Source organism: Pollachius pollachius (genome assembly GCF_949987615.1).
Source record: "Pollachius pollachius genome assembly, chromosome: 3".
Taxonomy (NCBI): Eukaryota; Metazoa; Chordata; class Actinopteri; order Gadiformes; family Gadidae; genus Pollachius; species Pollachius pollachius.
In genome coordinates, this window is record NC_136936.1 from 15558776 (window position 1) to 15585974 (window position 27199).

Below are 27199 nucleotides of genomic sequence, written 5' to 3' on the forward strand. Positions count from 1 at the left end.
GAGAACAAGTTTAATCCAATGACATCCCATTTGTTTCTCTTCATGTGCTCTCATTCTCTCTCTGGGTAAAATGCTGAACGATGAGCTAGAGATGGGCAGTCCAAGTATAGAACCACAAAATACTGAATACATATATTCAGCGCCATAGAACTTCACTATAGAACTTCATTATACACGCCTATTATGCTATTAAATATCTCATTAGCATTGTGCGGGCCTGACAATGGCTTTTGTTGCCTCCCTGCTAAGCTAGAGTGCCTTTCTGACAAATTTGACCAGTCATTCTGTTTTTCTTTTGGGCGATGAAAGAAATAGAGCATAATTAGGACAATTCTTGGACAATGTGGACACTAAAAGAAAAGCAGTTCAACGCATGGAAATAAACAGAAAATGGCCGAACACTGAGAGGAGAGGCACCTGCTCCTCTCCCGTCCAGCGGGGGCAGCGGTCTTACCATCCGCAGGTAGTTCATCAGGCTGGTGCCGTGCTCCCAGATCTTGGAGGTCTTGCAGGACAGCATTGTGGCTCCCACGTTCTGGCTGCGGTTCAGCTCCTGTACCGCAGCCACCACCACATGCACCGCGTCAAACAGCAACGCAGAGGAGAGCTGCAGCAGGAGGAGGAGGTGGAGGAGGTGGAGGTTGAAGAGGAAGAGGTTCAGGGGAGGGGGAGGAGAGAAGATGAGCGTGTGCATTTTGGACGCTTGCACCTTCTGTAGCTCTGCTATCTGTATCCTTTGTAACCCTGCACCCATACCCCGGGCACGCACACAAACACACACACCAGGTCCTAGCCTGTCAGCGGTCACCGAGGGGTTAACCCATCCCTGGAGTGGCCCTGAGATTATTCCATTAGATCATTAGCGAGACTCTTATCTGCTGACAGCACTGAGAAAAAACTCTGTCTCTCTCTCTGTCTCTCTCTCTGTCTCTCTCTCTCTCTCTCTCTCTCCCCCCTTTCCAGCCTTACCCCCCCAGTGGAGCTGGCAAACCCTGACCATTCCAATTACCGCCTGGCTCCCTCAGCCAGTGCCAAAAAACAGCAGGAGAGACAGTCATTCCCCTGCTCTACCCCTGTACACACACGCACGCATGCACGCACGCACACACACACACACACACACACACACACACACACACACACACACACACACACACACACACACACACACACACACACACACACACACACACACACACACACACACACACACACACACACACACATTGCAGCTCACTATGCAAATACAATTAAAATGCATGATGCCAGGCGTGGGCCAAGGCCAGAGGAGAGTGCAGCTGTGCAATGAAGCTGGAGAGTCAGAGAGGTGTTTGCTTGGTATCCATGGCGGCCTCAGACTGATTGCAGAACAGAGTCAACATATTTTGCAGAGAAGAACTACAATGTGACCACTCGATCGAAAATATACGCTGAATGTTTTATTGAATTTTGCACTTGCAGTCACATTTAGGGTGACATTTTCGAAATCATGATAAGGTGAATCACTTTCATCTCAAAGTGTAAATCGTGTTAGTCCATTTACTCAAGCACGGGGATTCATTCTTTATATCGCTACTCAGTCAACCTCCTCCACTTTGAGCATTACATATGCCTGCAGGCATTGAGTTTTTCCTTTTAAGACTGCTTGTGATTAATTAGAGATAAGTGATTATACATGTCACTGCTAATAAGACATGATGGGTCATTGATGTAACATATGTATCATACATGAAGGGTCATTGATGTAACATATGCATCATACAAATAAAAATATATATATTTTCTTGGGGGCATAATTAGAATGCATATATTGCACACATGCACATATTCAATGAAGGCAATTAAGGATGGAGGCAAATCAGCACATCTTTCTTTGATAGGAAGACAACCAGTCAAAGGGCAACAAATGCACTCACACATGCAACGGCCGCACGCTTACATTTCTTTCCCAATAGGTGATGAAACCGGTTGAGAATAGACAAATTGAAGAAGAAAATCCTGATGAGCTGTTAATTGGACTATATATCTTTTTTTCCACCAGCTCCACTAATGCATAACGGAAGACTCGATAACACAGGGCTGAGATGCAGTAACACTCGAGGGAGACTTGACGCACTGATTTAGACTAGGCCTATATGCATCATCCGTGCTTGTGATAAACGCTGATTACCATGGTAGAAATCCGTCCATGCAGCAGGAAGACAACAACCTGTTTAGATAATGAACAGGGCTGGGTTCTTGCCATGCATGTTTGATGGATGCACTTCGAAACAAAAAATGGGGTTGAATGATATACTACAAAAAGGTTGTACATGGAACACCTTGTGGTGTTCCATGTACAACAAGTGGTTGTTGTAGCCTTTTGCTTATGTTGTGTCGATGATTTTACAATAATACAATAATTATATAATGAAACCACTGCATATATATTAAAGGTCAGAGACCAGTATTCCCAGAGGGAAGCTCATACCATGAATAACCTAACAAACAGCTGATTGAACATCAATATATCAGTCCATTAGGACTTGCAGTCGCCATATAAAGGGTATTGAATTCAGAGAGACCGGGGAAACCTCCCGGGACCTGGCTCTGATGATGGCTCGACATTCCAAATACATCAGTATTTGCAGATCCATATCGGGGTGTTTAACCCTCTCAACTATTAAAGAGTGGTCATTAGGGACATACTCAGTAGGTCCATTTCATTTTGCACTCATCCATTGTTTGAGAGCTCAATTGTTTCCGGACTTTTGAGAATAAAGAGTCAGTCGTACATTTAGAGAATACATTTTAAGAGTTAGGAATCCTATTTTTATTAAAAGAAATGTTACCATATTTCCATGTGAGTACAGTTTGGTATTAAATTGTGTGTCCACTACATTAGCTCCCTCCCTCTCTTGGTTTAACACATGTGGCTGCCACCAATACGATGAAGAAAAGCTGCTAATGAACATGGGAAATGTCTAACGAATGCAACACCACTCACGGTAATATAAAAAAAACTCTGCAGCACAAGGCTGGACTCCGTTCCTACCCCATGAGCCTTGCTTCTAGACTGTGACGTGTTGAACAACGCAAACACTGACAGATTTCGCTGTCACTTTCATTGATTTTTTTGAGAACATTTGTACGAACATGTGAAACTAATGGGGTACTTATAATTAATGTGTTGATGAATCACAGCGACTATAACGCTCCTCTGTCGGCCATAGCACCCCAGGCACTCTGTGATGAAGGACCTGGCTGCTGTTTGGACAAGTCACATGACATGTGTGTCAAGGTCATGCACACATCCAATGCTCACGAATAGCAGGGTGACGGGAGACTGTCAACTGCCAGAGAGCATGTCTGTCATATGTCTGCGTGGCTTTTGTTTATTTCTGTCAACGTCTGTCAACGTTTGAAAAAAACAAAACAAAGACCACTGAGATTGACCTATATGGAAATGATCAGTATTTCAGCGCATGACTTGCGTGGCCATTGTCATTCTCTTATTGTCTTCTGCACCAGCCAACCACCACAGCGTGTTCGTCTGTCTAGAAATGAGCTCAGACAGCTCCCAATGCATTCATTCAGGGGTTCAAGACAACCAAGCCTGAGGGTGTAATCTATGGCATATCTGAAAAGATTGAGACATGCATATAAATAATAAGAGAGCAGGCCGTGAATTGAGTCCTGGATACGAGTATGCTGGTGCTGGTCTGTACGTAAATATGGCGACCTGGGAATATCCTGTGCAGTGATGTAGAAGAGAATCTCAATGTATCTCCATAGAAACGTTTTCATTGCGTGAAGACAGTGAGCCAAACCCTTCTTATGAATAAGGTTGTTTCTCCTGAGTCTACCTGAAAACCAACTACGACCCACATAGAGAAAAAAACACATTCAGTTATTAAAATGTGATAACAGACAACAGCTATATCTGGGACTGCCCAGATAGACTAAGTATATACACCTCCATATATGTCGTGGTCGTGTATATGTGAAGCCAATATTCAAGTCCCTTCAGTGGGCATTAGGTGCAAATTAATCGCACCAGTCATACCCTCTGACAAGATATATGTAGAGTGTATTAGCGGCTGAATTCCACATTTAGTGTATTTTATGAATACAAAACCAACTATTTACTCTAAGTATATACACCTCCATATACATAGTGTAAATGAAGCCAATATTCAAGTCCCTTCAGTGGGCATTAAGTGCAAAAGAATCGCACCAATCATACCCTCTAACAAGATATATGTAGAGTATAGTAGCCGCTTATCTTCACATTTAGTTTATTGTATGAATTCAAAAACCAACAATTTAGCCAAAGTGTACTAATGAGCTGTCTTTTAGACAACTCTCTTTCGGTAATAAATGCTAAATAATAGATGTCAACTCCCTAAATGTCATCTCTGTGTATTTCCAGAAGGATTTGTTTCTTAGACAAGCTAGAGTAGCCTAATAATATACCTTTCTGCAAAAGCTATTCCCGGGAAACCTTTGTTTGGACCGAATGGGCTCAACGTAAGCTCATTTACCAATTTAAGTGTGTGTGTGTTTTGCATATGTGTGTGTGTGTGTGTGTGTGTATGTGCAATTTGTGTGTGTGTGTGCGATGTGTGTATGTGTGTGTGCGATGTGTGTGTGTGCGGTGTGTGTGTGTGTGTGTGTGTGTGTGTGTACAGACCGGTGTGCCAGCGAATGGAGCGTGGTCACAGTTCTCTTGCCAAGATCTGTTGAGGCTGAGCAGGAAGTCCTGGAAGAAGGGGTGGGTTCTGTTAAAGACCGAAAATCCAACTATGTTGACCCTCTGGTCCGCCACGTCATCCAATCGCAGCAGAGAGAACTCCTGCAGGGCCAATGGCGAGAGAGAGGGGTGGGAGGGGGGAAGGGAGAAAGAAAAAATTATATTTTTTCCGGCATTCACATATTTTACACAGGTGCACGACTTTAATAAATCCCATTGACATCATGGTAGAAAGTTGCTACTTGTTAATAGAAATGTTGAAATCCAACTCCATCTGTTGCATTTTCTTTTCATGAACTGCTCCTGGGCTTGTTAATCAATGTCAACATCTGGGGAAAAAACAACAAGTTGTCCAATGTATACCGTTTGGATATGCACCCCAACACATCTCACACATAAAAACACTGACCGAGTGCTCAGCATTAGGGAAAGCAATGCCAGCGACCAATAGAAGGCAAGAGCGAGAGTGAGAGCGCACAAATGTCGCATCCATTCCTGAAGCCAAAATTTCGAAAATAAAATACTTCCCTTTCCTGCATAAAACTCCTTTTAATCCTGAAACCATTCTAAAATATTGCACTTGCCACTGAGAATCAAAACAACTGTCCTCATTGTCCGCGGAAGGTAAGAAGCGGTGTCAGGACCCCCATCCGATGCCCCCCACCACCGACCCCTCCCAGGCTGTGGCGGTGTCAGACAGCCCAGCGACAGGGACAGCCAGAGCCTGAAGGGCCTAACCATCGGTAGCCTGTGTTCCCGTCACTCAACCCAGCCAGGGGACTCCGATGGCGGGGTGAGGGTGGAACGAGGAGTCATGTCAGGGCTGCAGATGATGCCGGTGATGGCTGAGAGGGGGTAAGGGTGTGTGTGTGTGTGTGTGTGTGTGTGTGTGTGTGTGTGTGTGTGTGTGTGTGTGTGTGTGTGTGTGTGTGTGTGAGGGAGACGACAGACGCCAAATGCAAAGTGAGTTTCAGCAGTTGGTAGTTTTACTTAAGAGAAACTTAAACTTCTTGGAAAGATTGAGAAGCATATGATATTTGATAGCTTATGGATTATATAATAAATTATAATAAATAAATTGAAAAATTGTAAATAAATTATTAATATGTAGGATTTGATATGAAGGCAAGACGTTTTGCACAAAAAAAGGGGGTAACACTTTACAATAAGGAACGCAAAAACGTGGGTAGTTACTGAGAAACGAATGAGTAACGAATGATGAAAGACCAGGGCCTTAACTGGGGCCCTAACGGGGCCCTAAGTGTCAGTTACTCAGTAACTACTGAGGAGTTACTGGTAAACAGACTAGGGGATACTCTATTCGTTACTGAGTAACGAATGATGAACGACCAGGGCCCTAACTGGGGCCCTAAGTGACAGTTATTCAGTAACTAATGAGGAGTTACTGGTAACCGGCTAGGGGACTACTGTATTCATTACTGAGTAACGAATGATGAACAACTGGGGCCCTAACTGGGGCCCTAACTGGGGCCCTAACTGGGGCCCTAAGTGACAGTTATTCAGTAACTACTGAGGAGTTACTGGTAAACAGACTAGGGGACTACTGTATTAATTAATCATTCTGTGAATTAGCAAACTGACCAATTTATTATGATAGCAACTGTATTTTCCTGGGATTTCACAATTAGTTATTAAATGAACAGGGCACAGATGGGTTGATTGCCATATTTAAATAAAGATATTCACAATACAATTTTTGAATCTTTCATTCACCAGTAGTTGCGCTTTTTGAATCATTTGTTTACCATTCGTTCACAAGTAGTGAAGCTTTTTTAATCATTTGTTTATCAGTAGTGAAGCTTTTTGAATCATTCGTTCACCAGTAGTTAAGCTTTTCAAACCATAATACAGTATCCCCTTTTTAACAGTAACTCCTCAGTAGTTACTGAATAACTGTCACTTAGGACCCCAGTTAGGGCCCCAGCTGTTCATCATTCATTACTCAGTACCGAATACAGTAGTCCCCTAGTCTGTTTTCCAGTAACTCCTCAGTAGTTACTGAATGACTGTCACTTAGGGCCCCGTTAGGGCCCCAGTTAGGGCCATGGTCATTCATCATTCGTTACTCATTCGTTCCTCAGTAACTACCCACGTTTTTGCATACCTTATTGTAAAGTGTTACCAAAAAGGGTTTTAAAATGGGGAGTTAACCCAGAATCCTATTTTCTTATATTTGACTTGACGGAAAAGGGCCTTGTCTTTGCGACGTCACGAAAAGAATCCGGTTAGAGTCCGGAGCACAACGGAACGATTTATATACACAACATCGCTCATTACAATGACACACACAATTGTACAAGCTTTAAAAAAATATATATACATGGGTTGTTACTATGAAGATATGCACCCTGCTCTATTTCCCTATAAGCCCCCAAAAAAATATTTTTGCACACCGCCTGCTGTTCAAATTAAATCCAAAACTTGGTTCCCTTGCACTTGAAAAACTTTTTAAAACTTTTTATATCTATTCATCTTTAGTTATTCCTTTGGTTCTCCTGTACTCTCCGCTGTGGCGACCTCATTTCCCGCCTCACATAATAAAGTAACACCTCATCTGACCTGACGCGGCATCACAACGTATACGATTTGGCCAGCATAAAAAATACAAATATACACACTGGTAGTAAAGACGCTGGCCAGAGCGGTCCGTCCTGAACCGCTCGACGTGCGTAATTACAGCAGCAGCCTGGCGGCGTCTCGACATGCTTATGGGCCGTGTGAGTGGCTTTAAGAAAATCAAATATGACTCTTCCGCTGTGTTTCACCTGCGACGGGTAATGAAAGTCAGGGTCGTGACACTATTGATTCATACGTGGGCTGTGTTGACAATTCCAGGGTGCGCTCCTATCTCCACGCAGTCCTCGCAGGCTCAGATAAGCCAGTGGGGAGTGGCCTTGTAATTAGTAGCTAAGTGTACTTTAATACATCATTAGAGTCAGAGCCGGTGCAAACAAGCCTATCATTAAAAATGCCCCTCAAGGGTCCCGTCGTGTGAAGCCATGCAGGCGTGTGAGCGCGCACAAGCGCACGTATATCTGCATAGACACACACACACACACACACACACACACACTGCAGAACATTTGATTATTTCAACAGAGCACCATACTGTAAACCAAGGTCAACAAAATATCCTGAGGCTATGTCTGGTGAGATAAAAAATATTCATATTCATCTAATTTAGTGATCTCTCTCTCTCTCTCTCACTCTCGCTCTCTCTATATATTTCTTTCCATCTAGCCTCCACTCTCACTTAGTTCCACTTTCTCTCAATCTCTCCTACTCACTTTCTCTCTGTCTTTCTGACACACATGCATCCACATCCACACCCACACACACACACACACACACATACACAAATGATGGGCAGAAGAGGAACCAAAGTGGGAGAGATAGAGAGAGTAAGAAAGAGAGAGAGGGAGAGAGAGATGGAGAGAAAGAGAGTGAGAGACAGAGACAGAGAGAGAATGAGCTAAAAGCTAAATGGCATGGAGAAGCGGGAGGAAGAGAGGGATTGATAAGAATAGATAGAGAGAGGGTCTGGGAGTATCGATCGAGGAATGAAGAAGGCAAAAGGTTGGCTGACAAAGCTGAAGGCTTAGGGGGGTTGGGCGGGGGACTCGGTGGAATGAGGATGAGGACGGGGGATGAAGGCGGTCTGTGGAGCGGAGATGACAGGGGATGGGGGGGGGGGGGGAGGTGGGAGGGAGGGGAGGGGAGGAGGTGAGGGTGGAGGTGGGCAGGCTGACTGCTGAGGAGCCGTCCCTGTGCTCTACTGATACTGGCTGACAGCCACCGATCACTCAGCAGCCGAGACCTTGACCAGCATCCGCAGGTGGTTCACCCAGCCCCACCCACCACCTACACCCACCTGTCTCATCTGCTTCACCCCCAGAACCCTGGTCTCTCTCTCCGTCCCTCCCTCTCCAGGGATCCTCCAAGATCCCTGGTCTATCTCTCTCTCTCTCTCTCTCTCTCTCTCTCTCACACACACACACACCAAATATGTGCGGAAACACACACACACACACACACACCACACGAGTGACCGCACACACCTGTGGGCGTGTGGACATAGACACTATCTCACGAGTGCACACACACACACACACACACACACACACACACACACAGACACACACACATTCAGTTTGACGATTCGACAGCCAGACTTGTGTATGTTTGTTTCGAGGTATTCTGTTTGAGGGTGAAGTAATGAGATCTCTTGAGTCCCGTCACACACACACACACACACACACACACACACACACACACACACACACACACATACACACACCCAAACACACAGAGTCTATACAGCCTCTACATACAAACAAGCACATCAAATAATTATAAATGTGTATGCAGTGTACGCTCATGCACACAGTACAGCCACGTCTATGAGATAAAATGAAAGACGTTATCGGCGTAAGCAAGCACGTAAAAACAAGCAAATTTATCGACACACACTATGCATGTCCATGCACAAACATTAACATACAGACATTAACCAATCCATAATCCACTGGTACTGTTTCCTGTTTACAGAATTTTTTGGGTTAGATATGATCAACCACACAAGCCAGACTTTTTCCAGGTTTGTCCATAAAAGACTATTGGAGAGTATTGCCATGTATCCTTGTAGCATTACTGAAGCCATTAGCAGATTCCATATGCTGAAATGTTTCATTATCCCCGGCCAGTAACGGGGACACAAACTCAATTACAAAAGAAAACCCTCAGGCGGACACAATGGTCACCCTCCCTGCTGAACTTAACTCCATTAGTTTCTCCTCTGCACGAGGAGAATGAGATCCAGAATGAGAGAATGAAACTCTCAGCATGCTGTGGAGATAGTCATCATCGGCCACTCTGGAGGAGAAAAATCATCTTCCGCTATCTGCCAAGGCTGCATGGCGATGCAACAGACCGGTCTCCAGTAACTTATGATTGAGTAACATTTCTGTAAATTGCATATTGATTTCCATGAAGATAAAGTGTGAATTAATTACATCCTTCCATTTATACAAGAGGGGGGCAGAGACACACGTTCATGTGTAAGGCGGCTCTCAATTTGTAATGAAATCCAATTCTTGCGGCACAATGCTTATTCTCTAATAGATGGGTGTGTTCATACAGTGTTATTTTCCTATAATTTATTTCATGCTCATATCAATGGCCATGTTCATTTAAACTGCACAACAAAGTCCCCTACAGCCTCCTTATTACCAGTCTAGAGAGCAGTGGATATGAAGCAGAAAGAATAAGTAGACAGATATCATAACCTAATGTCACGCTTTTAATGTTTCCTATGAACCAGGTTTGTAATGGCAAAAATTTAATAAATGATTCAAAGCTTGGATTTCTCGCCAGCAAAGACAAATTGAATATATGAGGCTGCAATGGCTAAAGTCCATTCCTAAATTCTCTAAGCCTCCTCACATTCTTTCACACTTCACATTCTTGCACCCAACGCGGCCACACACTCTCCCCCCTACAATTTCAGTTAAGGAGCGCAGAGTGGCTCTGTGAAATAAGTTGTTTCATGTTCACACCCTGCCACTTTTATGTCATTCTCAACCACCCAATAAGTCCTAGTCCGTTTGCAGCGTCAACCGAGGAGGAGTTTAGCTTGGGGGCTAAATCCTGCGACGACTGAACGCGTGAGGCTTGATACATGATACTTTGTTTCAGCCGCTTTAATGGACACATAAATCAAAACAATATGCCGTCATCGCTGCTGCTTCTGCGGATGGAAGCAAACGAGTGATTTGGAATCTATAACTCGAAGAATTATGTCTGACCTGCATTAATAACAGCTTATATGTGCAGAACAGACCTTATGCCCAGAATAATCCTTTGGCCTCATGGAGTGGGACCATGAACGTCATCAATATTGCAGACACCAGCATATGCTCGGAATCTCAAACCGGCTGTTTCTTCCCGTAAAGCATACAATCACATCCGAGCCACAATCTATAATGTTGGAAGAAGAGGCAAGCATAAATTTAATCAAAGTAATCACTGAAAAAAGGATAGACATTTTCCAAACGGCCCAGATGCACTCCTCTGTTTTTCAGAAACAGGAAAGCGTTTCACGGCTGCTCGTTCTCGCAGGAACATTGTGATTTGTTCCTCGCTTGTCTCGGCTCTTTCAGAGAGGCTGGAGCGATGGCTGAGATAACGGCAACAGGACAGAAAGAGAGGCTGCAGATAATGGAGATGCAGGTCCATCCAAACACAGTGCTCATCATGCTGAAGCCCCTGAGTGGTTCCTATCGATCTCGGGAGTGTTTCTCATCAAAACCAAGTAAACCTCTTTGGCTGCTCCGAGACCAGACCTACTCTACTGCACCGCTATAGGGCCTTGTACATCCTTATGCATCATGGGAATTTTGGGGATCCAGTGATGAGAGATGTAGTACTGTGGAATCCTAAATCAACTTAAATATATCGTAACCTAGAAAACTTTGTTTTGCAATGTCTCGCACTAGAATTACTGTGGCTGTTTTGAACACAAAATGTCTCCACATAATAGTCAATAATTTCACGAGTCCCGGTTAAACAATTAACCTGTCGCTAAGTCACGCACCCTGTCGTTAACATGACAAACTTGGACAAACAAACCAGAAATATATGGGAAAAGCTGGCAGTATATCAAAGCAGGTTTTGGAGATGTTTTGGGCGGAAAATGAACTAGCAAAATTAGCTACATTACGCTATGGAGGAGTATATTCAAAACTTAAAAATACATACAGAAGGTGACAAACTTAAATTCAGTTGGTTTTCTGGCCTCCCACACAGTCTGATCCACATTACACACTTTTTCTTGTTCCGTTGTGGCTTGAGAAAAGGGATGAAATGTACCCCATTCTGCAGCCTCTCGGGATACCGACTGTCCGTGTTACATGTACCCAAAGAACAAACATAAATCCCCCCTTAAATTGTTATATTATGCCTCCTCCCTGTTCTTCTCAATGGAGTTGTCCGAGTTGATGTCCGAGTATAGTTGAGGGTGGAATGTCATTTGCTCATCTGCGTTCTAACGGCGGAGCTTAGCGACAGGTCAATTACCCGAATAGCACTCATACATAATAAACAACATTCCAATGCTCCTATGCTTCCGAAATGGAGAAGGACAGTATCTACTGATACTGGGTGTCAGCTGCGGATCACTCTGAAGCTGAGACCTTGACCAGCATCCGCAGCGTGACATATCGATGCACAAGCCCTACAGAAATCAGCAAGCCAGATGTTGGCATGCAAGGCACTCCCAACGCAACATACAGAGATACCTGCACACATACACATAAAAGCCTCCCGCTTCTTCAATCTCTAGGCCAACGTACGTAGAGGTAGAGAAGACCAAAGCAAACAGAAAGACAGCCTTGGAATTTCATTTTTAACAAAGGTGGTAATTAATCTGTGTTAAAGTAGGGCAGGCTAATCAGCAGAGGTATTTAAATGGGAATCAATGTTTTCAGTGGAGTGAATGAATGGTCGAGTAATGTGTTTTAATCCACGTGGATAAAGGAGTTCGATCGCCGCTTGTTTTATTTGACTTGGAGGTGTCAAGTGATTACTTTTGAATAATAACCTGTGTGTATGCGAAGGAGAAACAAACACTGTTGCTCTGCAGAAGGAAACGGGGACAATGGTCCTCCATTCTGCTGCCACTGCTGCTGCTCTTTCTTTCAGACCTGCCGTTTAATCAAACGTGTGATGCCTTACGCACAGTACACTGATTAATAACCACCTTATTAAATAACCCCTTGCGGTTTTGGAGTTCTTTAAAAGTGCTTGACACCAATGCTTTAGTGAAACTCTGCGATGGTAGTATATAATAGATTTATAAGAGATTGTTGTGGAATAGGCTTATGTGTGAAATTTATCGTGAATAATAACTACCTTTATGTATAGTGTGAGAACGTGTGGGACTTAAGGTAGAAATATATCCGACTTAATAACAGAAATGTGTTCACAAAATAGGTCAGCCATGACCGTCTCCTATCATTTCTCCAGATTGGAATCAGCAATTGGACGCCAATCATATCCACCTTAACCTGGAAGAGATGGGGTTAGGGTCAATCTTGATAATGTCAGTCAATGAGATTGCTTTATCGATGTTTAAATCAATTTTAAAAAGCGTAAGGTGGATTGTGCTATTTAATCGTAACTTCAACAATAGCTTCCCCACAGCACCTGAATATGCTGTGAATATGTTATGAAAATGAAAATGCAATAGGAGCCAACATACCAACATAGCACGCAGGAGCTATGCAAGCACACTCACACATGGATAGATTAATTACAAGCAAGCAGGAGTTATCCATCAAAGAGAAAATTAATTGCATTAAAGGTTAGAAAATTCACCCCGCAGTATTTGATTTAAAGATTTCTTTAACCGTCACAATCATCGAGTTAATTAGCAATTAAAAGAGACATATTATGGTGTTTTCCCAACAAGTTAACATCGTATTTGAGTCCCGGAAAACATGCCTTTGAAGCAGTTTACTGGAAATAGCTTTTAGGAAAAAAAAAATCACGCCTACCGCTATTCCCCTCTGTTTCAGCCCCTTCAGAATGCGCTGTTTCTGGTGCCAGTAGCTTTAATGCAAATGAGCTGCTGCCCATTGACCAATGAGCTGTCAGACTGAACCACAGCATGGAGGAGAAGGGATTGTATTCGTTTGCAGACACCTGGAGCTCTATATCTATATAATATAATATAACAATAATATTATATATGGGTATTTATATAATATTTTATCTATTATCACGGAAAAAAGCTATGTGTGCCTCGGATGATATTATGAATCATAAAGACTGCGTCTGACGTCTCTGGTACTTCCACAACAAGTAAAGACTCGTAGTGGGGATATCTCGGCCATGGTTAAAAATAATTGGGGGAAAGGAACTTTGGCCTTGACTCTCTGAAGTCCATGAACCGCTACATGGAGGAGAAAGGGATTGTACTCTAGGAGCTGAGCTGCCGGACTGCCGCCGAGCTCCCCGCGCCGGACCTGCCGGACTGCCGTCGAGCGCCTCTTTGCTGGACCTGCCAGCTTCGGCGGCAGTTCAGCTCCCGGAGTACACCGCCGGAGCTGCCGGACAATTCATACCTCCGGATCCGGACGAAATTGGCGCAGAAATTGTAGGCCTACGCGGCGGTGGCATGTGACACCCCTCACCAACCCGCAGATTCTCTCCTCAAAATGTTGCGCCATTTTTAAATGAGCAGTTACAACTCATTGCCAAAGCAGGGGAACAATAAAATGAAAAGGTCAGGTATATAGTATAATATAAGTATAAAACGTTCAATACAATATACATATATATATATATATATATATATATATACATATCAGATATTATACTACTCTCTATTTTCGCGAATGGTTGGACTTCTGACTCTATACTGCCGCCTCGATTTCCGTTGGTATTGCTCCGTTTCTCCCGGAGCACTCCGGATTCGTAAGCTCAGAGGCGACGGACCCACTGACGGACGAAACGACCTCCGGGACCGGACGAAAGGGTTCCTATCCGTATTTACTGTAGGGTGTGAATGGGCCTTTAGACGGTGGGGGGATCTCCGTGGCAGTCCGGCAGCTCAGCTCCGGGAGTACGATCCCTTTCTCCTCAATGTCTCCTCCTCCGGACTGCCGCAGAAGCTTCGGCGGCAGTCCGGCAGCTCCGGCGGGGGGAGCTCGGCGGCAGAGAAAGGGATTGTACTCTCGGAGCTGAGCGGCCGGGCTGCCGCCGAGTTCCCCCCGCCGGAGCTGCTCGTCCGCTGGTCCACAAAATCTTAGCTATGCTCTGATTGGAGGGGAGTGGGGAAGTGGGAGGTAATATTCGAGTGTGCCCCCTTCCTACGTAGGAGGGGGCGCCTAAACTGACTCGCTCTAGGCAGGGTACTTTCAGAAATGCATATCTCAAGTCATGTACAGACTTTTTTCAAAGTTTGTATGCGTATGGGAGCATCAGACCCAAATAACACCCCAAATCCCAGGAAAAGTGTTGTTTTCATAATATGTCCCCTTTAAGAAGCTAATTAATAGTGAAAAGTGTATCGTAGCACCAACCTCCATGGGAGTGGAAAACACTGTTGGGATGCAGAGAGACTGGTGCTGCTACACACATCCACTCAGTAATAGGCAGGATAAGTGCACAAATATTGTCACTTTCTAACTCCATCAAATTGCAAATAATGTATTTTTTGTTTGCGTATGGGAAGTTGTATTTCATAAGCGGCTGTTTTTATTTTTTATGGCGGGTAATGAATCAACAGAGTAAGGCAACAATAGAGGTGGAGGAAAGTTTGAGAGAAAATAACCCTTGAGGGAAGCAGTAAAGGAAAGCCCATACCAGGCAGGAAGTCAGCGAACAGAAGGGGGGAAATTACAGAGCATCGGAGGCGGCGTCGCATGGAAGTGAGGTCAAAGGTCGATGGCGAAACGGTAAAGACGGTAGCAAACAAGCGCAGGCACTGAAATGAGGAAAAGCATAACATAGCGAGAAAAATAACATAAGCCAAAAGAAGTCAGCAGGCAATTTGAAGTTCACTGACAGGCCCTATAAATCCCGGCCTAACACCCTGGGTTTGGTAGATAAAGGCTGGTAATACAATTGTCAACACTGACTCATCCAGACATGGGTCTCAGAGAGCAAGTGCCGGCAATATGTCTGACAAGCAGTAATGTATAACATCCATTACCCGACAGATAGAAACCTACGTATAAAGTCAGACTTTGGGAATGGTCTTGATCTATATGTGAACATTGGGTGAGAGTCATGAACTAGCAAAAGGACTATTTTGTATTTCGCCTCAAAATGTGAAGGGTAATTCATGGCGTGACTGCAGGTATATTTCAGACTTTTTAAAGCACGCCATTGGAATGATATTTGCACTTTTTGATAACGCGAGCAGGGAGTCATCCCACACCCTCGCTGGCAGTCTCAAAACAGAGTCGTTCTGGGAAAACCGTCTCATACGCAGCTCAAAACAGCTACGACATTCACACGGCGCCCAGGGGTCTCTGCGGCAGTCTTTTTACGAGTTGCCTTCCTGGTGTGTATGCATGAGTCATAAAATGTCAACGCGTTCAACGTAATTGGGTGGCCCGTGATTGGTGTTATTAGAGAATATGATGGGTATTAAATCCTGTAAGATACTTCTGCACAAACCATCTGCTCAAAGGAAACCCCTCAATTTAAAACTTTATAAATGATATCTCGTAGCCGTATATGTTCGACGCGTATTACGTGACACAGGTACATACAAATGTACATGCAGGTCATACAACACTTATAACCCCAGAATGAACGATTTCAGCTTTTTGCAGTTTTTACGTGAGACCATCGAACATCTCTGGCTTAAATACCCATTGGTCTATGTGAACATTTCGACATGATAATGACATCGTTTATATTCTGGCTGGATGCTACTTCTATTGTCCCTTTCCACACATGCTATTACCTTTTCTATTACTCAGTTGATTGAGCCTCATATGCTGTGTCTAAACAGGAAAATATGCACTTTACATAAGCCGTAGAGGGGAATTAATTAAATCCTAATCATTTTCACAGTGGGTGCCCTCTAAAGCAGTTTGCCTTACGAGCATTTTTTTGGACTGATGAATGTTGTGTATCACAGCAGTAATACAAAGAGCAGGGGGTAGGGTTGATTTAAAGCAATGATTTTTTGGATTTTTATTGCCACGCTAAATCTATTTATTTTAGTGTTTGCAGATATGAAACACAGACCTTAACCCTTTCAATACCAAGAGAGAGAGGGTAGTCAATAGAGATTGACATCAGACCTAATGAAGGACAACCAAGAGAGAAGGATAACAACTTAGGGAAATTAAAAGTATGAGGAGTGGAAAAGAGCTAATGTTTATAGGACATAACATGGAAAAACATGGCGGATGGGGAATCCATGTTCATTGAAATTTGCTTTCCATCAGGACCAACCTGCTGTATTTTAATAACTAACAACGAAGGGGATAGAGTAATCAGAGGCAGGGGGCATGGAGGAACCCAGCCAAACCGGGACCCCAGCAGGGCCACAACAAGTGCCCATGGGCACGGCGGTATCTGGGGAACAATAGGGATTAACCAGCGCAGAGAAAACATCCGCCATGCCGTAGGACTAAAACCCAGCACCCTTTTGTAAAACGGTCCAATCAGCTTCACCGATTATAAATCCAAATTGGCAAGTTGGAAAGTGTTTCTTTGTGTGCCGTGTGTCAGTCTGTGTGTACACCCGTGTGTTTGTGTGAACAAGCTTGTTGTTTACATGAGCTTTTTTTTTTTATTAACAAGGCTGTTAATACTTTGTGCAAACTGTCATTACTGGTTGTGACTTTGTGAATTTGTTAAAGAGAAAAAAAAAAAAATCCAATCTGGCAAACACAGCAGGGCGCAGGATAGTGTTGGTGGTCGAGTTCTAACCAGGAAGGAAGTTGATGCGAAGCGCCTGCTACCTGGTTATACTGAACAGATCAGAAAGGAGGCAGGGCAGGCAATAAGATAAGCAACAGCAATACTTTCAACGTATTATTCTACTGAAGGTGCTATAGTTAATATATGCTCAACAGTATTGACAATTATCGACCTATTGCATTAGCCAGTATCTTGTCTAAAGTACTGAGGAGAATACTGTTAAACAAAGCTAGAAATGAATGTCCTTACTACTGACAATGAGTTTGGGTTCAAAAGAAAGCATGGAACTGACCTGTGTATCTATGTTCTTAAAGTTTAAGTCCGGCGAAAATTTAACCCAGGGTCAATTATAGTGAGCAAAATTAAAAAGTGCCGATGTAGAAGCGTTCGCGGTGCCCCTAACTAATAACATGGAAGCCAAACATTGCGCCGGGCAAACTCTATACTCGATTTACAATGAAAAAAGTATCTGGAGGGCTTATTTGATGGGTATACATGCCAAAACAATGACCCTGGGTTCAATTCTTGCCGGAATTACACTTAAAGAGATTGTGTTCAAGTACACAAGCCTGAATTCATCTGTATTCCTATGTTTTATTGATGTGTCAAATGCATTTGATAGAATCAATCGTGAACAATTGTTTTTCAAATTGCTAGATAGAGGGTCCCCTAATTTATTTGTGAGAAGTTTTGTGTTTTGGTATGCCCATCAATTGTTTCAGGTTAAATTGGACAATGTTGTATCTGCTCCATTCTGCATTAGTAACGGAGTGCGGGAAGGAGGAATTTTGTCTCCTATTTTATTTAATGTATATATGGATGAATTATCAAATCGGTTAAATAGATCAGAAAGTGATAGTCCTCTTGCTGTGTTGAGGAAATTAAATACCTAGATCATGTCAAATCCGATAACTGGACGGATGACAAAGACCTCTACCGGCAGCGCTGCTAAATTTATTCTCAAGCTAACATGCTTCTAAGGAAGTTTTCTATGTGCTCTGACTCTGTGAAGTGCTCCCTGTTTAGAACCTACATCACACCATTATATACTGCTCAATTGAGGTCTAACTATAAGAAAAAGGGTATGCAGAGGCTCAAGGTAGCATACAATGATGCAATGAGATTGCTGCTTCGTGTTCCTAGGTAGTATAGTGCCAGTCAATTGTTTGTGTCCACTAGCGTGGCAACCTGTAGAGGCAGTCTTAAGACAACTGATGTTTAGTTGTATGTGTCGCCTGGACAAGTCAGAGAACCACATAATTGAAGCCCTAGTCAGCCCTCTGAAAAGCTGCTATAGATTTACTTCTAGGTTAAGACAGCATTGGTGCAATAGCCTGTATATCCTATGGGCTGATATGCAATTTCTATGTCTTTTTTTATACTATATGATGTGTTAGATGGACCTTTGTTTGCAATAAAGCTTTATATATATATATAATACCTTTCTTTATATATATAATATCCTTAATATCTTTCCATTAGAAATAATGTAAATGTTAGACATTAGTTTGCTCCATATTTATCCATGCAGTACAGTATGTTTGTGGATGTATGTGCGTGTGTGCGTGCGTGTGTGCATGTGTGCGTGTGTGAAGGCTTGAATGTGTAGGCATGTGTTGGCAGCTCTCAAGGCAAGAGAAGAGATGCACGACAATGAGTGCAGTGACAAAAAAGGATCAGGGGCATGTGAAACATGAAGAACAAAATAAACAGGGGAGGTGGAGGGGCAGAGGTGGGGCGCAGGGCAGAGGGGGGAGGGCAAGTCTTCTATTTGTTGACACAAATCATATGTCAAGCATGTCAGTGGTGTGTGGGTGTGGTTTGTGCGTGCGTGTGTGCGTAAGGGCATGCTTGGTCGATGGTGTAGACACGATGGTGGTTGTGGCCATGTGTAGGTGTCTGTGTTACTGTTTGTGCGTGCTGCGTGTGTGTTTGTGTGTGCATGTAAGGACATGCTTGGACGCTTCCATGGATGTGACGCGTCTTGTTTCTTAGTGCCAAGGAGCATCGGGTGCCTTCATGCAAACCCTGACGGCCTGCCAAGCAAGACTTCTACTAACCAAAAGCTTGCCTGTCCTACAGATGACATCAGGCCATGGCGGCGACATATGACGGAACGCGGCGCCGCCAATGTGATTTATTCGGTGACGATTGGATCACAGGCCACAAATCACACGGAGAGGGGAAGATGTGAAGGCGTGCCTATGGAAACCAGAGCCATGTGTGTGTCCGTTGTTTTCATTGCCCATTATTTGGTGTATGGCACTTCTAACTCAAGCCGTGAATCATCCGTTTTGGGGATCTGACGTCATGCATGTGTTTGAAGTACTTGAAGCCCTTGTAACTGAGAACCAAGCCTTTCAGACTAAAGATGTAGGAAAACATAAAAGACACAGATTTGTCCTGTGGGTCTCTTCTTGCGTATTTCACCCACACTTTAAACACTGTGGACTGGGTTCCCATTGAAAACACTAATTAGGTCCAGGATGTAAATGGCTGGATTTAAGAGGATGTTATGGAGGGGCCAGTAAAATAAAAGATATCGCTCGTAGCATTAGCAACCCCAAAGAAATAGGGCAATCCAAGTGTTAAACCTGATCAGTATCACTAACCACAGGGAATGCTTGTTTCATGACAATTCATTGCTTTAGCTTGTTGAAGGGCTGGAGCTTGGGACGTGTGCAGGAGGAATCCACACGGCAAGGAGCAAAAGGTATATCTGAGACATGCGTTAAGAGGGTCTGACAGGGCTGTCGCAGTGTCTATGTGACCTGCTCTTTGTTGTTCATAAAGGGATCACCGGGTTTATCTCTAGTCCCCAGAGGCTGGAAGAGACTCCACTGACGGTCAGCCACAGTCATAGATGAACATAAGCAAACATGAGCAGGCACACACTCACAAACCAACACAGGCACACACACACACACACACCGCACACACATGCAGATACAGGAGTGGCATTTAAACACCACACACACGGACACACACGCAGGCATGCACGCACGCACAAACAACCTATCTATGGAGCCATGCATTCTAAAACTTGCACACACAATCATAAACACATCTATGTGAATGTCATGCATACATTTCAATGTCAAGCAGCAAATATAAATGAATAAACAATAACCTTGCTTCTTTTCATTAACCAATTCAAGAAACACCCAATCGTTAAATGACACCAGAACACAATAAGGAACGCAATTGCCTAATCAACAGCAGCAACCCAAAGTACATTAACAGTGGCCACAACCAGGTTTTCCACACTAGGATCCCCCCCCCCCCCCCACCCCAAGAGGAGCAATGCAGTTGTCTGCAGAGAGGAGAAAGGAGGACTGCGGACAGCCATCATGAGATGATTCAGGGTAAACAGATTAGTTAGGGGAACGGTCCGACACATCGTTATTCAGAAGTGCCACTTTAGGAGATGGATGGAAGTGTCAGTGGAGTAGTGAGAGAAGGTGTAGAAAATGGTGAGGACAGAGAGATAGAGAGACAGAGAGAGAGAGAGAGACTGAGAGAGAGAGAGAGAGAGAGAGAGAGAGAGAGAGAGAGAGAGAGAGAGAGAGAGAATAAATGCTGGAGATCAGAAAAGAGATATAAGTGACACCGGGTAGAACTTAAGGTAATAGAGAATAGAGATCAGTGGCTGGGGTGTGGAAAGCGATGAGCTGTTTTTTTTACTGGATGGATGGATTGCATAAGTAAGCTTAGAAGAGAATGTGTTCAGCATAATTGAGCATTCTGTCTCTCTCGCTCTCTCTCTCTCTCTCTCTCTCTCTCTCTCTCTCTGCGCTAGAAATACCTCACTCTTTTGGAGTGGTGGATTCATTTGTGAATACATCTTTTTTTTGATTGTCATGACTGTGGTATCAAGTTTATTTAACAAAGGCCAGAGTTAGCTAGATTGCTCATTAGCATCTGTGATAATCCCTGGGTTATGGAGGTTTTTAACAAATGTCCCGGAAGGAATATTATAAACACTGATACCTTGTAGACTAATATGCTACAAACTGACAACAAAGTTTTCTGGGAGTTCAGGTTGCTTTATTTGACTGAGCAGTCTGTGTAAATACCACCAGTCACACTGGAAATTAATTACAGCTAACCACTTGTCCCCTATCAACTCATTAAACCACTTGGGCAAATTGACTCTGTGTTTGGCTGAAGGACAATTGAACAAAAACAAGTGTGTTCCTGTGGGTCTGGAACATCCATTTCATGATACCAAGTTAACATAGACACAGGTGGTGTTTTGATATATAGCTTTAAAGTAGCTGTAAACCAATAATGGGGCAAAAGTTAAGAGTGTTTGCAAAGAAAATACATATATATATGGCAATAATGATACGAACAAAGGATTCCAATACCGAGGTAGAGGAGGATACATAACGCACACACACAGAATCAATCACCATACACACAGGACACGACAAAAACAAGCATTTAGAAGATCAGTGGGCTCATAACCTTCCAGCTCACTTTTGGTTCTATAGCAGAATAATATCATGAGCGAGTGGCCTCAATGACCTTGAGGCAAAGAAAATCAGTTTTATTTTGTTGGAGGCAAAAAAAAAGGATGCTTATTTTTAATAAACATGGACAAAATATCATCCGAAGTTGCCCTTTTAATAGGATGCCTTGAACATTAATAAAACATTTAATGAAACTATCATCACACTGCCTGCGACTGTTTGTCACTGGAAGCCCTTGGGTGGGCGTATAATAAGCTGAACTGTACCCGCGCAACCTATGGACCAACAGTCCAATCCTTTATGCACACATGCATGCCCATGTGTGCGTATGTGTGTGTGTGTGTGTGTGTGTGTGTGGTGTGAGATGTGCACACATCAAAGCCATTCCACTGTGTGCAAATAGAGACAGATTTCCCGTGAGGGCGTGCAGCTAACGCGACAACAACACTTCCCCTTGCCCATGGCTGTGAACCCCATGTCAGGGGCCGCACCCCGGATCATTTTAATGACGCCAGCCCGGGCTTTGACCGACGCCATGACTGAGCGATGGACACCTTTTCTAGGTACTGCTGGTTGGAGGATGGCGTGGTGTGTGTGTGGGGTAGGCTGGGAGTGCTTAAAGGGTTGGTCATCCATCAATGGCGGGGTCCCTGTGTCGTGGCTGGCCCTGGGGGCCAAACCAAGTAATGCCAGCATATCAAATATAAGGAACGCAATCAGAAGGCTAATTAGGAGGCAAAGTGGGGGGGGGGGCGGGGGTGGATAGACTCAGGGAGAGGGACAGGGAGACAGCCTTAGCGGGAGAGAGAGAAAGAGAGTGAGGGAGAGGAACAGGGAGGTAAAGAGGGAAGAGATGCAGAGAAAAGAGTGAAAAGGAGAGAGAGAGAGAAATTGCAAGAGTCATGCTAAAAAGGAACCCAGTGCTGTACAAAGGAAGAGTATTGAAGAGACATGAGGCATGAGGCCTATGTGAACACGGCGGGGACTTCCCCCAAGAGGCTCGTAAATTACACATGATCTTCATGGGTCCATAAAATCTGAAGTATTTTCACCTTCATACATTTCAATTAGAACGCAGCGAGCAATGGTAATGTGAGGTCCAGCATGTGAAGGGAACCGTATTCCCTTAAGAAATGGACTAGATCAAAATCAAGTCGAGTTTCTTTTATTACTCGTAATAGCACCAGGTTTTGCAGGAGCTCATTTGTCCCGAGACATCAGTAAGATTGGTACAAAGGCACTTTGAGAGATTCTTTGGTTGACAGTTCCTTACCAGAGACGTGAAGATGTAGGTGTAGTAGACCGACATCATACCCAGCTCTGAGGCCTGGAGAGAGACACAGCGAGACAGACACAGAGAGAAAGAGCGTGAGAGTGAGTGAGATAGAGAGTGACATAGCGAGGGAGTCAGAGAGAGAGAGAGAGAGAGAGAGAGAGAGAATAGGAGTAGTGAATGGGAAAAACAAAAGGGTGGTTTGCACAGAGCAGAAAAAAAAGAGAGAAAGAGGGAAGAGAGGTCAGTGGTCCAGTGTAACATTAACTTTAATAGAGCAGCAGTGAGATCAAATCCACATTTTGATAAGAGCAGACCCGTTCTTATCGGAAGAGGAGTATGACTCTCAATGAAGCAATTAATTCTGCTACTGTATTAGTATTCCCCCTCATACTCAGCCATACAATTTGATTAAATCAAAGTCACTCGGAGGAGCAGTGGCGAAGGGCAGGGTGAACTTTTCATAGTTCCATTTCATTAAAGTTAGCGAAAACCTGAGACGGGAAAAAATCAGTATTGTGCTATATTGAAATAATGTGCTACATTCTAAATCCAACCCCCTTAATGTACTTAATATATCAAGCCTATAAATATAAGATGGGTTATCAACCTCATTATACATTCTTAAAATGTTATTATAAGTATGGCAAATTCTGAGTTGTTATTTGAAGTCTGCTCATTGTTCTTACAGCTAATCTTGTGCAGTACAGCTGCTGTCATGTTGGTAATTGCAAACATATTTTTTATGATTTTCCTCAAAATAAATATACATATTATTGTACTGCAGAGGCATTGCTATTTTTTTTTTTTTTTTTTACAAATTAGGGGGTTTTAAGGATTAATTACAAAAGGATAAACAAAACGGACCAAAACACTTTTAAATCAAACACATCAACTCATGTACTTAACCTTTCTAGCTTACATTGTTGGCTCACCTCTGTGTACCAGGTCACATTACTGATTAAGCAAAGCCACACAGCAGGACCAAAAAAAGATAAATGATTGACTTTATATTAAACGAAGGACATAACTTTAACTGTTTTCATCACTGGCTGCCAACAGCCAACCTCCCACACAGAGTACAAAATGATGCCAACCCCATAACTGATGAGCGAAAAACATTTTTTTTCCACAAGAAATGAGGTACCTTGATGATTATCATTACCATTTTCTGGGCTGCTGTTACTCTGCACTGGCAAAACCCTCCATACCCTGTCACTCCACAGCTCCTACCCATGTCCTTCTGTTACTGACCTGAGGTCAGAAATAATTGGCAAAGCAGTTTCAAACCCTTGATAGGTTTGATGCAGCGGATGCATGTCCTGTCCGATCATGTCATGGCTTTGGTTGGGGTCATGCGTGCTGCTTCCACACCATGGCACATGAACTGACATGTTCCTTTTAAATGATTCATTGGCTTAAAAAACAACTCTACCAGCAAAGTCATGTAAGTTACATAAAGAAACCAGATCATAAGAGGATAGTGTCCACATTTTAAGATTGTCCTAATTATCCTTATTTTGCTGGGGGGCAGGGGGGAATAATATGACCTTGATATCTGGCTCAGTTTTTTGGAAGATAAATGCATATTAATTAAATGATAGTTAGATCTTCAGTGAAGGCCTGCTCTTGGCTATAAGACAACAATGACTGTATAATGTAAGTTCAAGACTCTCTGGATGTGCGGTTTAAGAAACAAATTAAGAGAGCCGCTTTCCACAGGAATTGTTCCCTCCAATTTCAAGGCTACGGTGATAAAACCGCTACTCAAAAAGCCTGGCCTAGATCCTGAATAAGTCAGGAACTATCGGCCTGTATCGAACCTGCCCTTCCTGTCCAAGGTACAGCAAAGGATTGTAGCAAAGCAAATCGTCAATTATCTGACAAGGAACAATCTTTTCGAACCTTTCCAGTCAGGGTTCAGGAATTTCCACTCAACTAAAACTGCTGTGACAAGAGTTGTAAATGATATCCTTCTTGCTTTGGATACAAATACAAGCTCAATGCTTGTGCTGCTGGACCTGAGTGCTGCGTTCGACACCATCGACCACAGCACTCTTCTTCACCGTCTTGAGGACTATGTTGGTTTTGTGGGTACGGCTCTTGGCTGGCTTGAATCGTACCTCACGTATAGAACACAATTTGTGCTCCAAGAGAGTTCAGAATCGAAGCACTGCAAACTACGCTTTGGTGTACCACAAGGATCATCCTTGGTCCATTACTTTTTGCAATCTACATGCTTCCCTTGGGTGACGTTATCTGCAGCTTTGGAATTAGTTTCCACTGCTATGCAGATGACACCCAGCTCTTCATTCCTGTAGATTCAGGGGACTCTGCCCAGACCCAGAGGGTTGAGTCCTGTCTGGCTGCGGTGAAGAGCTGGATGTCACAGAACTTCCTACAGCTTAACACTGGGAAGACAGAGCTGATAATTATCGTCTCAAAGCGGGACCAGAGAGAATTTGAGGATGTCTCACTTTGGTTGGATGGCCTCGCCATCCAACAAAGTGCATCTGTCAAAAATCTTGGTGTCCTGTTCGACCCTCAACTGTGCTTTGACCAACATGTTAGAAGTATAACTAGAATTGCCTTTTTCCATCTGAAAAACATTGCAAAAATCAGACCAATGTTATCTGCAGCGGATGCAGAGACACTAATTCATGCATTTGTTTCATCAAGACTGGATTATTGTAATGCACTGTTCTCGGGACTACCAAACTCTACGATGAAAAGTTTACAGCTTGTCCAGAATGCTGAAGCTAGACTGCTGACCATAAGGTTTGATCACATCACACCTATTCTCGCCTCTTTGCACTGGCTACCAATAACTTTCAGATCGGATTTTAAGGTGCTACTGCTAACCTATAAAGCCTTGCATGGATTATCTCCATCCTACCTGAAGGACCTGATCATTCCTTATAGTCCTTCTCGGTCCCTCCGGTCTTCGGGAGCTGCCCTTCTTTTACTGCCGAAGGTTAAAAATAAATCGGCTGGCAGAGAGCGTTTACCTATCGAGCCCCCTTCCTATGGAATAGGCTGCCACCAGTGATCATGGAAGCTGACTCTGTGGAGCTATTCAAAGAAAAGCTCAAAACGCACCTATACAATCTTGCATTTGGAACATAGGACTGTGAAAATGACACAGAAGTTTTTGTTTGTGCTTTTGTTAATACAGTATACATTCCAACTGTGTACTTTTCCATTCTAATTCACTATTCTGTCTGTTCTAGCGTGTTGCGGTGACTGGACTGAATGCCTGGACTCTCTTCATGGTTAACCAGCCAGCACCATATCACCAATTTAATATGATGTGCATGTATTTACCTGTATGTCAATTATGGCACCCATTGCACTCCTGACCATCCCTGGAAGAAGGGAACCCCTGCTATGCGTTTCTTCTCAAGATTTCTTCCTTTTTAATTTCAAGGGAGTTTTTTCTTGCCCTTGTGGGGACCTGGATAAAGGGGGGTGTCATAAATATTTGGCCTGTTAAGACCTTTGAGACTGTAATGGTGATTAAGGGCTATACAAATAAAAAAATTAATTGAATGAATGCGAGCAATAAGCCAAGCAAAGTACAAAACGGTAAGACGAGTAAAATAGACGACAGAAAGAGAAAAAAGGAGTGCAAGAGAGAAAGAAAGAAGAGAGAAAACATCCCAAACCCCAGTGTTCTTTGTGTTTCGGTGTTGCTATGGTCACAAGGTGCCCATTGATGGCAGCTTAACTTGAGATGACAGAGCAGCCTCTTGAAAAGAGGAGCTAGAGAGTACCACGGTAAAACTGCGGATCGCGGTGGCGTGTGGCTGTTGGACAATGTAAGTCCACGCGTCCCCTGGTTCCCCTTCAAATGGCTGTCACCTTCGTTCTCTCATTCCATCCATTGTCTCCCGAAAGATAATGAAGTGTGTTTTAATTACATCAACAAGGCCATATGGCACTTGGGCAAGGCTCTGCCACTGGCTTGTTGCTACCGGTGCCTTTGTAGACCATGGAATCCTTTGTACGCAGCTAATAGAAACAATCAATGCACACCGTTGGCGTTTTGTTCATGCCATTGCCCTCCAAGGTTTTTATATTGTCTCGTAGCGTCGGAGCACATTTGGTTTTTGGGCAACATGGCAATTATCAAAAGGTCATGTTGGTATTTCACAGACGTAATTTGCATATTGTCAATCATATTGTCAGGCTGCATTTGATTGTCAACGGGGGGGGGGGAAGGGGGGGGATTTTAGTTGCAATATTTATTCATAA

The 27199-nt window shown here is 43.5% G+C and overlaps 1 protein-coding gene across 2 annotated transcripts in view; it reads right to left on the reverse strand.

Annotated features, from left to right (window-relative positions):
- Positions 1 to 27199, reverse strand: part of grik4 (glutamate receptor, ionotropic, kainate 4) — a gene marked incomplete at both ends in the record, with an annotated part of 135275 nt that overhangs the window by 50524 nt on the left and 57552 nt on the right. For both annotated transcript variants that reach the window (XM_079731830.1, XM_079731829.1), the window contains 3 exons: positions 455 to 607; positions 4673 to 4834; positions 22946 to 22999. In XM_079731830.1, the coding sequence (XP_079587956.1) occupies positions 455 to 607; positions 4673 to 4834; positions 22946 to 22999 (369 nt within the window). The remainder of the gene's footprint in view (positions 1 to 454; positions 608 to 4672; positions 4835 to 22945; positions 23000 to 27199) is intronic.